Below are 12,102 nucleotides of genomic sequence, written 5' to 3'. Positions count from 1 at the left end.
GCATCTTTTCGTTAAAAGAGTAATAAGCTTTGACACAGACACGAGTGTAGTTTTTTTCATCATAAATCGATTGGCCCATGATATGCAAAATCTTCATGTTTCAAATTTTTTTTTCAATCCTAGCATTATAGTATTTCCATATAGATTTTTGTAAGAGGGTACTCCCATGTGGATTTGAATATAAATTATACTAATACTTATGAAGCATTAAGCCAAAGTGGGGGCTCTTGTCCCACTCATGTGGAGTTTGGTTTTATGAATGTTATTTTCCTTAAATAAAATATTTAAACAATGTTCCCAATATCTATTTAATCTCGAAAGATCTCAAGATGTTTGTGTGCTCTATTTTAATATTTAGTATATTATTTTTATTTATAATCTATAAAATATTAAAAATTATAATCTTAGAAAAATATTTATGAATGTCTCAAACTCTCATCTCAAATTCTAATTCAAAATATATAAAATATCACTTACAAAAACAGTTACAATTAATTGCCAACCATTGCCGACACGAATATAAATTTCTTCTCAATAATAAATAAGTAGTTAACTCAATAATTATTATATATTTCTTCTCAAAAAAAAAATAATGAAAAAAATATGAAATGTTTTGCAACTCATAAGTTTTGCTTCTACAATTAGGATAGTTCACACCTATGTCATTTGAGAGGTCCTGTGGGCCACAAAACAGGTTGTCTTCCAGATAGTATACAAATATCCTGAATTTATAATATAAGATATTTATAATAGATAGTAAAATGAGAAAAATATAAAAATATATCATCTTTTTTAAATATGAAAGTGTTAGACAAGTCAATTTTTAATTTTTTTTAATTTTCAATTTTGTCCTCTTTTGTCATGTCTTGTTGCACATCTTCTTCTTTTTTTTCTTTTTTATTTTTTTTAATTTTATTTTCTTTCCTTCTTCTTCCTTTTCTTTTTCTCTTTTTTCTTTTTTTCCTTTCTTCGGTTTTTGTTTCTTCCCCTTTTTTTTGTTTCTTTTTTCTTTTCTTTCTCCGTGTTGCTTCTTCATTTTTTTTCTTTCATTTCTTTAGTTTTTCTTCTTCACTTTCTTTTTTTCTTTTTTATTTTCTTTCAATTTCTCTACCTTTTGTTTCTTCCCATTCTTTTTTTATTTTTATTTTCTTTCATTTATTTGGTTGTTGCTTCTTCCATTTTAGTTTTGTACCCAAGACTTGAAAGTACCCAATTCATAAATAACTTAATACCAACAAACCAATAAAAAAGTTTGATTATTATTACAAAACATTGAATATAAATAGCAAATGAAAACGAATTTGAAATAAATTACTCTTTTTAGTCCTTAAATTTGCACAATTTTTAAAAACACTTCTTAAAAGTTTGAAATAAGAAACGAGAATAGCTATTAAATAAGTTTATTTCTCAAAGAATGAGAAATGCGAATGATATGAAAGAGACAAATAGTTTTTTTTATATGAATTTAAGAGTATGATGTATATCAGTAATAAACTTGGAAAAGTGGCATAGATGGCCCAAAATGAAAGGCACAAATTAAAATATTTGTGTTTGTACGATAATATTTGTATATTGATAATATCAATTATTAGTTATATTAGTGATAAAACTTAGATAGATATCAGCCATATTCATGTATTAGTGATATTGAACTTAGATATACATTGGTGGTAAAAGTCTATGAATGATACTATTGATAATCATGATAAAAGTTTCTCAATATCAGTCATTGATAGTCTTGAGTGTTAATCTTTCAAAATTGATAGTCATTGATGAAAGTTTATCAGTGATAGCCACTAATAATTTATATCATTGATAGCTTAATCTTTGATGATTTTTTTCAGAGGTAATATTCACTTATAGAAGTCTATCATTGATAGTCAACTTAGTTAATTTAATTAATAAAATTGAACCTCGAACTAAAATGTAAGTAGAATGTCTAGAAGTTATCACTAATAGCATGTTATTAGTGATAGAAGCTATCAATGATAGGATGTTACTTAATGGTAAAAAGGAATGACAAAAGTTATCTCTGATAGTATGTTATTAATGATAGAAGCTATAACTGATAACTATAATATAAGTAATATCAGTGATAACGATAGTAGAACTTAGGTGATATCCATATATTGATGATATCAATGATACAAAAGTCAATTCCATTTGATGAAAGTTTACCATTGATAGCCACTACTAAAAGCTATCGATGATAGCCACTGATAGAAGTTACCAATAATAGCCACAACTATCAGTGATACCCGTATATTAGTGATATGACTTAGGTATATATAAATTAAATGAATGACATTAATGATATTGGTTATATGGCTTAGATAAATATCAAAGATAGTCACTTATAGACCTCTCATTGATAGACTTCTATCACTTATAGCTTTAAATGTTAATTTTTGAAAGATGATAGTTTTCTTTCAAAAGTTGATAACTACCTATAAAAATCAATCGTTGATACCTATTGATAGTCTTAGGTGTTAATATTTTAAGTTTGATTCTAATTGATCAATGTATATCAATGATAGCCATTAAAAAATGACAGTATTGAAAGGTGATATTTCAAGTATTACTACTTCAAAGTTGTATTAATATTTTTCAAATTGAAAGCAATCACGGATAGATGCTATCAATGATGACAACTACGACAGCTATTAGTGGCTCATTGATAGCTGCTATCCCTTACTATCACTAATAGTTTTTAATTTGAGAAAATCACAAGAAGAGGTGCGAAATTGTGGGCTGCATGTGACATTTTTAGTTATTTATCCATAGCTATCGCTTGCTATCAATGATATTTGACGCTAATTTTGTATCATATCTCTATATCCTTCGTTTACATCCTTTATTATTTTGGATCTCATTGTTAACTGTACAACGAGCTATTGATTTAATTTTCTATTTTTGTCCCCCCCACCCCGGAAAAAAAGGCAGCTTACAAACTAATGGATTGCGAAACTTATCCACAAACAATTTACAAACTTGAGAGTGTGAGAAGTATTGGGTTTCAGGAAGAAGAAAAGTTCCATCAAAAGTCCAAAACAGGGAGCAGATAAGACTGAATTCCAAACCAGAGCCATCCATGGCTTCTCTCTCCAGCTTCTTCTCCTTCCTCTTACCCTCAAAACCACCGCCCCCAAAACCCCACCAGCCCCTCATTGTCTCCTCTCCTTCTCCGGCAAATCACGCCGCCGCCGCCGCTCAGTGTCAAACGCTCAAATCCAAGGATGGATCGGTTTCCCTAAAGCCCCAACAGGGTCCCAACCATTCCGAGCCGTTATCGGCGGAATTGGCCTCCGTTATCTGTCCGTCGCTGGCCTTCGCCAACACAATGTTCTTCAGATCGGCTTATAATGTGCAGGTGCTTGTGGATGATAATGAACCGGAGGAGCGGCTCCTGAACAGATTCCGGCGAGAGGTTATGAGGGCCGGCGTGATTCAGGAGTGTAAGAGACGGAGATTCTTTGAGAACACTCAAGACGTCAGGAAGCGCAAGACTCGCGAGGCTGCTAAACGCAACCGCCGCAGGTCTGTTTCTATAATTTCCTGTGCTTTCCTTTTGGGACTTGTGTTCTTAGTTGGCAAACTCTCCGATTTTTTTTTTGTTGGGATTTTGATTGATTTTTATTCTTCTCCCTTGGAGCTGTTTGGGATTTGTGTTCTGTTTGAATTTGATTGCTAGGAAGGTAATAGATGTCTTATCCACAATTGACTAGGGAGTTTTAAGAGTTTGTAGAGATTTATATACCCTTACTCTTAAGGGGTCATTTGGCGCGTAGGCTCGGCATCAAAAGTCTGTAAATCAAATGTGTAGGGCTTTATCTTTTTACTCATTCAAGCAACTTAGGTTTTGGAACTCGAGTTAAGAGAACATGGAGATTGTAAAATTCGTACCTAAGGGGACTTGAGAGAGAACTTCTCTGTGTGTTATGAATAATAGAAATTATTTGGCCTTCAATGTAGCTTGTAGTTTTTCACCTGTTAAATGTTTGATAATCTCCATGAGTGTGTGGGCCAACTTATGCCGACTTAAAATAATCTCACAGGACTACTTGACTGACCCTATAACATTTGGGTATAAAAAAAACGTATAGGATATTGATAGTAACACTTGTTAGATGTATGAGAAAGAAGCATCTTAAATTTATATAGTGGTTATTAGGGAAGATGCAGATTTTTGGGTTTGCATCCAACATTTAATGTGAATTTCATTGAATAATTTGTTCAAAAGTAAAGCATAATCTTGAAGAAGTGTATATTTGTATCAATCCAAACATGGCGTAATGGACAAAGGTAGCTATTCTCATCTCCAACGTCACCATTGCATTTCTTATCATTGTTCTTCTATTGTTATAATCTTCATCATTACAGTGGAACTTGTACAATTTATAGAAGACAGAATATAGCCACAGTTAAAAAGTATAAATCTTTATGTTGTGTAATTTTTCCTCCTTGTTTCCTTTCTTTTTTAAGTTTTAGTTATTATTGTTTCTTGTGTTTGTGAACTTCATATCCTGCAGAACCTTCAAATTCCTAACATCTTTTATCTTGAAACCAAATACCATTATGGAACTTCTACTCAAGTTGGAAGATGGATGTAGAGAATGTCTTATTAAAGATTTATTACCCAATTAAGTGAATTATTGAGGCCCCATTAGCTAATTACAATGTTTTATTAAAGGAAAATGGATGGGATTTGTGTGCTAAGTTGTTTCATGAAACTAAGCTATGATTTGGTTGAATAACAGGCGCCCACAGGCAAGATTTACACCACAGAACAAGCAGGATGTGCCTGCAACCAAGCAGGAAGCTGATGATGACAACTGGGATTTACCTGAAGAAGAAAACATTCCTTATTAACCTAATCCAAAAGTTCGCCCTCACCAAAGTGTTTAATGTTTTCTGGTCATCTTTTGATTTTGGGAAGCTGTTAGTACTCTGTAATGTAAGTTGTTTTTCCATGTAATATCTTCTTTAGTTGAGAAGTTTTTGCAATATTCCTTTTGAATAAATAGAAATGATCATTCCTTTTACATATCAATACATACAAACACCTTATAAGGATAATCTCCTAGAATCAGCCAATGAGAAAACTTTGAAACTTATGAATTAGAAAGAGCTACATAATCCACCAGTTTAATCGAACTCACCAATCCAAGGCAATGCGGTTTGAGAATTCTGGTTTACCAATAATTGTCCATAAATTTGATGATTCGGAAGCACAAATCATAGTTGGGTTGTTCCCAGCACAGTATAGACTAGTCCTAAGAGAGGAGAAAAGAACGCTGCGAGGAAGGCATACTAGTTATCTTCAGCCAAATGGGGATTATTATTAAGTCATGGCTTTACACTTTAAATACCCGTTTCTGGAAAATGGAACGAGTCACTTAACACCCACAAAAGCACTAAAGAAAAAAACCTCTAAGAATTTTGTTGGTCCTCTACAACTTCATTATACACTTTTCTCGAGACAGTGTATAATGTTTTGATGGTACTCTAACCAGGTATGCTTGAAGCTTCTACCTAATATAGTGATAGGATTCTCTCACAGCCGTTTCTTTTTCTTCTTCACCACTTTCTTTTTCTTCTGGGGAACTCCTTGACCCCGCTTGAAAATGGCCAAAACCTCAATACTGCAAATATCAAAATTCATGTTTTGTTCAAGAAAAAAATATATCGAAATTCATGTCATACAAAAGTACAAATGACCGATCTGCTGTCAAAAACATTGGCCAAAGTAGAAGATTGATGTTGAGATCTTGAAGAAACTAAGCATAATTATGATTTGAAAATGAGAATACTCATTTCTCTACAGCTAACCTTTGAAAGGAAAAAACTAAGTTTCTTTAGTCCAACATTATAAGGCCAAATTTTTGGTATCTTTGACTAGAAAGGAATAGTAGAGTTTAACAAAGAACAAGGGGGGTGTTCACGTGGTGTTTTGGAATGATCAAAAGCGGATGCACAAATCAATCTTTATACAAGCATTTCAAAGAAAAAGGAAACCATCATATCATCAATTCTCTAAAATGGTCATGGTTTGCAAAGAGCTAATTATGGTTTAACCTAAAAGAATCAACGGAAAGGAAATATGATCATTACCTCTGAGTGCCAGGAAAGAAATTAAAACCATGAGCCTTCTCCAAATGCCACGCCTTGCTAGACAGTAACATTTTGCAATCCTATACAGAGAAAGTTTAGCTATAATCTATATTTTCAATGCACACATTGTCAAAAGTTCATGCGAGCATATCAGAAAACATGGAAGGAGAGCAGAAATACAGTTGAGTTTTTTTATGGAATTTAATGGCAGCTTTATTAAAAACTTACCTCCTTGAAGCTTTCCCATCCACAGCTTATATAAATAAGGGTCTGAGGCAGGGATTGATTAGGTTCTAAATCTGTACTCCCGATTTGGACAGTTTCTTCTCTTGCACGTAACACCCATGGCCTTTTTTCATCTTTCTTATCCATCAAATGTGGGCTGGAGATTGATATTCAAAGTACAATGAATTAATGTGTCAGGAAAGGAAAATTCAAAAGCCTTAGAGGTCATCCAAATCAACTGTCTTAAAACTACCCCAAGATGAGTAAAAGTAAATCCAACCTTTTAGATAATGACTTCACTTTACGTTTTAATGATGATATATCTCGCAACATATCAGCAAGTGGTGCATCCAAACCTTTTCTTGGAGGATCCACAATAACCACATCTGATCCCACAATCCAAGTAAGAGGCTCCTGTGCAATTAGTAGATACACCAAAAAGAAAAGAACCAATTAACTTTCTTGAGTATTCTAAATACCAGAGTAAATCTCACATGCAGTAAACAAGAATCAGTAAAATAAATGAGAGGCCACCAAATACAAAGATTTCTTAAGATGTAGCTAAGTGATGGGTAATTAAAAACACAACTTGGGCTGGACTACCAACTTTCGACGTGTCTGCATGGTGCCAGCTGATACTGCTATTAACTCGATCTGGCAGACGTTCAATCGTCTTCTCAAATGATAGCTTAGATTCTTTGTTGACCTCAACACACTTGACAGATCTGAAAACAGAGGTAACACTGGTTTATCAACTTCTATACGTGTAAACGAAATGGAACTTTAAACCCCACAGGATGCAAATTTGTCCTGGTCCTTGCCTGCATTTCCTTGTGGCAGCTAGTGATAATCCAATTACACCAGCTCCTGCATACAAATCAGCAACTGATGCCCCATAAGGAACATACTTCTGCAACTTTCGGAGCAAACTATCAAAAGCCTGGAAGAAAAGAGTATACGTTATATGATGTAATGGAATTGTCAGGATGTGGCGCCAATAAAAAAAGTTTAACGGGCATAAGACACCAATAACAAAGTTTAGTAAATTTGGAGATTGGCCTCAGATGCTGGAACCAGATTGAAATTTGTAATCCTGCTTTAAGATCTAGACTTTCAAGGTTGGAAAATTTTGGAAATTTCTCCAGCAAATCGTAATTGCCAATACCTTGTGCACGCAAGAGATTCCCCGGCCCAAAGATCTCTGAAACCATTTTAGATCTAAAAATTCCGAAGGAATAGCGAGTCTTTAAATGGTTGTTTCACCAAGAAATCAATGATGGATTTCAGAAAATAGACTCCCAGAAGCCGACCTCAGCCCCCATTCACGTGTCCTAAATGAAAACGATGCAGAAGGCTGTGGGGTTCACCTTAATACTTTTTGCTCTTTCCTAAGCACAATTTGGAATAGGCTCTCCAACCTTTCAATATTTTGTGTGAAATCCAGCTGACTCCCCTAATTTGTGTCTTCAGCTGACTCTTTGCCACCCTTCGAAGAACGAAACCAAAATCTATTTGAACCAATCCCATACTTGCCGCTCTTTTGGGAGTTTTAAGAGCAGAGGTACCATAAAAAGTTTTAGCGTGTAAGTAAGATGAAGTTTGGGACACCATTTTTTAAATCTTTCAACTCAGCCCAAACTCAGTGTAGCAAGTAGCAACGAGATATTCCATTTAATAATTATTATTTCTAAGGTTAGATAGACAATCAGCAACTAGGCATTTAAGATTCAGGAACCCGGGGGGGGTATCAAAACAAGTCGTAATCCCCAGGCGAAATTGTAAGTAATAATATATATTTCTTCAGAATCAAGAGCCTCCAAGATCTGATACTGGCGAGTAGTAGCTTTCTTTGGAGGACTAGTTGGATCTTAGTTTTCCTATTTCTTGGCAATTAAAAGGCTTTCTGAAATCTGAAACATAAATATCTAAGAACCTGGGTATTTGCTTGGCCAAAACTCGATGGAGTCAGACAAATGTCTATTCCTCCAACATGTTCCCAAAAATCTCTTTCGCCTAAAAGATGCCTCCATCTATTGCCAAATATTACCTGCAGCATTTGTAAATCATGTAGCAAGCTAAGCAACAAATGATAGAAATACACATATTTATCACTTCGACTCTTTATGTTGGAAGAAACTTACATTGTTTGTTGATGTTTGAAAATTTGCCCACACAGAATGAACTAGATGAGTGTTACTCCGGATACCACCATTCTTCCATAAAAACTGTATTTCAGTACATTACAGTAAAATGTAAATGGACATCTTGCCAAGCATGATTGTTTCTTGGGGTGAGGGATTTTCAAAACTCACATTGGCTAAAGCATTTAGCTTGTCAGAATTCTGTGAAGTTTCACTCCTCGAATTCCAAACTAATGCTATTTGAATCTTACCTGAAAACAGAGATAAGTTAATCAATTCTAGATTTTCTAAGACCATAAGCACTAGTCTAGACTAACATCAATTGAGTAGTTAGCTTGTAACCATTTTCGTATCTTTCTGAGGATGGAAGGGATGTGCTATACGTTGTCACGGCCATCTGCATCAAAATTATCGAGTATTATCATTAGCATAACCATTAAACAAACCAATGCACATGCTCTACATTCATTTGAGGAATATTTCACTAGTAACCTGAACATATCGCAAGTCACCAGTCCCCTGATCTTCATCATAAGGCACTATGTCGAATTCAGTGATACCTTGAGATAGCACCCCAAAGAAGATATAAATAATTCAACCCATATATTAGCCCCTAAATTTACAAATAGAAGAAATGTGCATTCATATCATTTGAGCTTCATAAAGAACACACCTTGTTTTAACAATTCAACTGCCGCATTTATATTGGGGTGATGAGCTGAAAATCCAGTAAATTTTTTATGATATAAACAATCAAAATTGATGAAGAACAAGAATAAAGCATCCACTAAGATAAGTTGAAATGGAACCTTTGCAATCAGGAATATCCACAACATTATGAGTTCCCTCTTGATAGAGCCCGATCATAGGGCTTGTGGACGAGCCACGAACCGCCAATTTTGCACGGCACCTCCATCCCCACTAAAAACACAGCAATGTACCAAAAAACAAAACCAGACGATTGATTATTCAAGGCATTAGACGAATTCTATCAAGACGAACAAAATGATAAGCAAAAGCAAGTCAACCAGTTTGCAACTATCAAACGTAAAATCTGATACTCCAAGATCGTTGAAGAATTGAGTCGCCTCCTCAACGATGACCGGCCGGTGGAGGTCGAACTCGTGTGTGCATCCGGAGCACCTAAAACGTTCAGCAACAAAAGTAATTACTCGATCGATGAGGTTCAGAGAATAGAACTGTAGTCGAAGTGGAACATACGATTGAAAGTGAGTGCACTGAAGTGCGCATGCTGGTGAGGATACTGAGTCGGGAGTTGATTTTGCAGCGAAAGACAGCAGTGGTGGCGGGAGTGGTGACGGCGGCGAAGGAGAGGAACGAGTGCGCACTGAGCTGGTAGAGAGCTGACAAGTAATAAACGGCGTAATTCGGCTAGCCGTAAAGTGGCACTGAAGCATCGTTATCTCCGGTGGCCGGTGACTCGCCGGAGCAGTGGCGCGAGCTATGGCGGAGCTCTGGCGGGAATTGATGGATAACTTGAGTTACTCTATCAAATAAATATCTCGTCAAAATAAAAATATTGGTTAAATTTTCCCCAAAAAAAATATGATTTTTTTTAAATAATGATTTTTAATAATTATTGATAAAAATAGGGTTCGACCGAAAGAACTGACAAAAATAGGATAGTGAAAACGTGGACCTGATACACTATTGCAGGTAAAATGTGTTCCTGGCCCATGATATTAATCTAAATCGTGAACGAGGTCCACGACTTCCTTCCAAATCATGTGTACGAGCTACACATCTGACATTTCCATATGACTGCCACATGACTGGCATGCATCTTTGACCATAATCGTAGATTGATTGGGTCCACGACTATTTAGCTCATATACCGGGTACATGAGTTAGTGGTCTCAGAAACCTCAACCATTCCTTCTTCAATCAGTTACTTCCTCATCTCCAACATTTTTCTTTCTTCCTCTCTGCCCTAGCCTGCTGCCAATCGTCATCCACCATCTGTCGTTCGCCATCCACTCCATCGTCTACTTTTCTCCCTACCGCCACTGTTGTGTCGCCGTCAACCGCAGGTATTTTTTAAAATATATGAGATTGTGACTTGAATATTTATAAATCTAGTATTTTGTTTAGATGTATGCATGAAAAACTAGAGATTTGAACTAATTTTATTTAAAATGTGGGAGATCTAGTGTGTAAAGGTTGTTTTTCTAAGATTTCGTATTTTATGATTGTTAGATTGGATTTGAAATTTATTTTTTGGATTGTTTGGTTTTGGACTTGAAAATTTGGATTTTTTTTTAGTTTATTATTTTGGATTGTGTTGTAGTTTGTTTAATTTTTAAAAAGAAAAGAATTGGAGTGATCTTGTATTTGAGTTTGGACTTGGGCTGTAGATTTATGGTTTTCTCAAGAAAAGAAAACTTTTTGGATTGATCTTGAATTTGAGTTTGGATTATCTTTTGAATTGATGTTGGAATGGGTTGTTAGTGTTAACCTATTAAGTTAGATTAATATTTTGTCAACTATAATAGTTGTAAACATTTGAGTAAATATGTCGTTGCATCCTGAAGATGTTGTCATTCTTAAACCCTGAAATGCTGGGGAATGATATTGATGTAAAGCTTGATGAATTATTTGAAAATGATGGAAGTGCAAACCATGAAAATGAGTTAGTACTAACAGAGATATTCACCCAAATAGATGCCGATATTACTAGTTCAGTCTATGAACAAGGGTTGACATTGGAGGAAAGGAATAGATGCGTAGATAATTCTAGTTTAAGATAAAAAGGAATGTTATTTGATACTAAATAAGATCTACAACTGACTATAAGAAAGTACTGCGTGACAAAACATTATTAGATTTTCTTAGTAGAATCGAACTAAGATATTTGGTATGTGAGATGAAATGTCACGCCCCACTCCAGATTACCCTTTTAACCTGGATGGAGTGGTGACTGCTGCAGTTAACAACCCTTTTACTGGCACTTACTGCCTATCTAACCTGTTAAATTTGCTCAAACCCTGAATACGTACATTTCATCAATATAATAAACTAATTAACTTAGAACTTAACACACTTACATTACAGGGTTTCATAGCACTGTTTTTACATGAATATTACAACTTAGTGAGCCCCATCTAGAATACTAGTCCCTATATGACAAACACATGTGTACTAACTAATATAGGTCTTCAATTAAGCTTCCTTCAACCTGACTCTTTGAGTGACAGAGCAGCAGCAGGGAATTCTTTTGGGAACTGTCTGCTACCTGAAAAGAAAACATTTGAAAACATGAGCTAGAAGCCCAATGAGTGACTAACATTTAAAGCATAACTTTCATACATAAATTTGATAGTAGAACTGAAAGCTTTAACTAAAAACATAACTTGGCAACTATTATTCATGTCATCATTAACATCACATAGCATAAAACTATGCCTTAGTCTATTAATCTAGAGTGACCTTTTTGCTCCTTCTTTATCATGCTTAACTATATTACTACTTAACTGGGAAGGAACCCTTTTGTTCACTTCCTAAAAACATAATTTGCATCCTTAGTTGAGTTTACTCAATTCCACAACGACAATCCATAGTTAGTGTGGAGTGATCTCAACACTACCAATAACAACTTTACTTACAT

General features: G+C 34.8%; 2 protein-coding genes across 3 annotated transcripts; one reads left to right on the top strand and one right to left on the bottom strand.

The window, feature by feature from the left end:
* The first annotated feature begins 2,976 nt into the window (after positions 1-2,976).
* On the top strand, positions 2,977-5,042 carry LOC120087249 (30S ribosomal protein S21, chloroplastic). Its single transcript, XM_039044184.1, has 2 exons — positions 2,977-3,537; positions 4,758-5,042. Exons 1-2 carry the CDS (start codon positions 3,092-3,094, stop codon positions 4,867-4,869), a joined length of 558 nt encoding a protein of 185 aa, XP_038900112.1. The 5' UTR covers positions 2,977-3,091; the 3' UTR covers positions 4,870-5,042.
* A 269-nt stretch (positions 5,043-5,311) lies between these two features.
* On the bottom strand, positions 5,312-9,995 carry LOC120087238 (uncharacterized RNA methyltransferase pc1998). Of its 2 annotated transcripts, none has more exons than XM_039044171.1 (15): positions 9,699-9,995; positions 9,506-9,620; positions 9,287-9,398; positions 9,151-9,195; positions 8,970-9,037; positions 8,820-8,874; positions 8,649-8,728; positions 8,478-8,549; positions 8,270-8,383; positions 7,158-7,276; positions 6,944-7,061; positions 6,617-6,750; positions 6,340-6,493; positions 6,112-6,191; positions 5,312-5,642 (listed from the first exon to the last, which is right to left on the bottom strand). In XM_039044171.1, the coding sequence occupies exons 1-15, from the start codon at positions 9,893-9,895 to the stop codon at positions 5,555-5,557; spliced, it is 1,551 nt and encodes a 516-aa protein (XP_038900099.1). In that variant the 5' UTR covers positions 9,896-9,995; the 3' UTR covers positions 5,312-5,554. The 2 variants fall into 2 exon arrangements, with proteins under 2 accessions (XP_038900099.1, XP_038900090.1); XM_039044162.1 differs by having other exon boundaries at positions 8,478-8,561; positions 9,699-9,994.
* Positions 9,996-12,102: the final 2,107 nt, after the last annotated feature.

This window comes from Benincasa hispida, chromosome 1 (genome assembly GCF_009727055.1).
Source record: "Benincasa hispida cultivar B227 chromosome 1, ASM972705v1, whole genome shotgun sequence".
Taxonomy (NCBI): Eukaryota; Viridiplantae; Streptophyta; class Magnoliopsida; order Cucurbitales; family Cucurbitaceae; genus Benincasa; species Benincasa hispida.
This window is presented reverse-complemented; position numbering and strand designations above follow the sequence as displayed.

Excerpts from the sequence above, each read along its gene's own strand:
- LOC120087249 (XM_039044184.1), top strand. The coding sequence starts at position 3,092 with ATGGCTTCTCTCTCCAGCTTCTTCTCCTTCCTCTTACCCTCAAAACCA. Across the intron at positions 3,538-4,757 it reads GCTAAACGCAACCGCCGCAG|GCGCCCACAGGCAAGATTTA; the intron begins GTCTGTTTCTAT and ends GTTGAATAACAG.
- LOC120087238 (XM_039044162.1), bottom strand. The coding sequence starts at position 9,895 with ATGCTTCAGTGCCACTTTACGGCTAGCCGAATTACGCCGTTTATTACT. Across the intron at positions 9,038-9,150 it reads AGTTGAATTGTTAAAACAAG|GTATCACTGAATTCGACATA; the intron begins GTGTGTTCTTTA and ends TGCTATCTCAAG. Across the intron at positions 8,729-8,819 it reads CTCAGAAAGATACGAAAATG|GTAAGATTCAAATAGCATTA; the intron begins GTTACAAGCTAA and ends CTCTGTTTTCAG.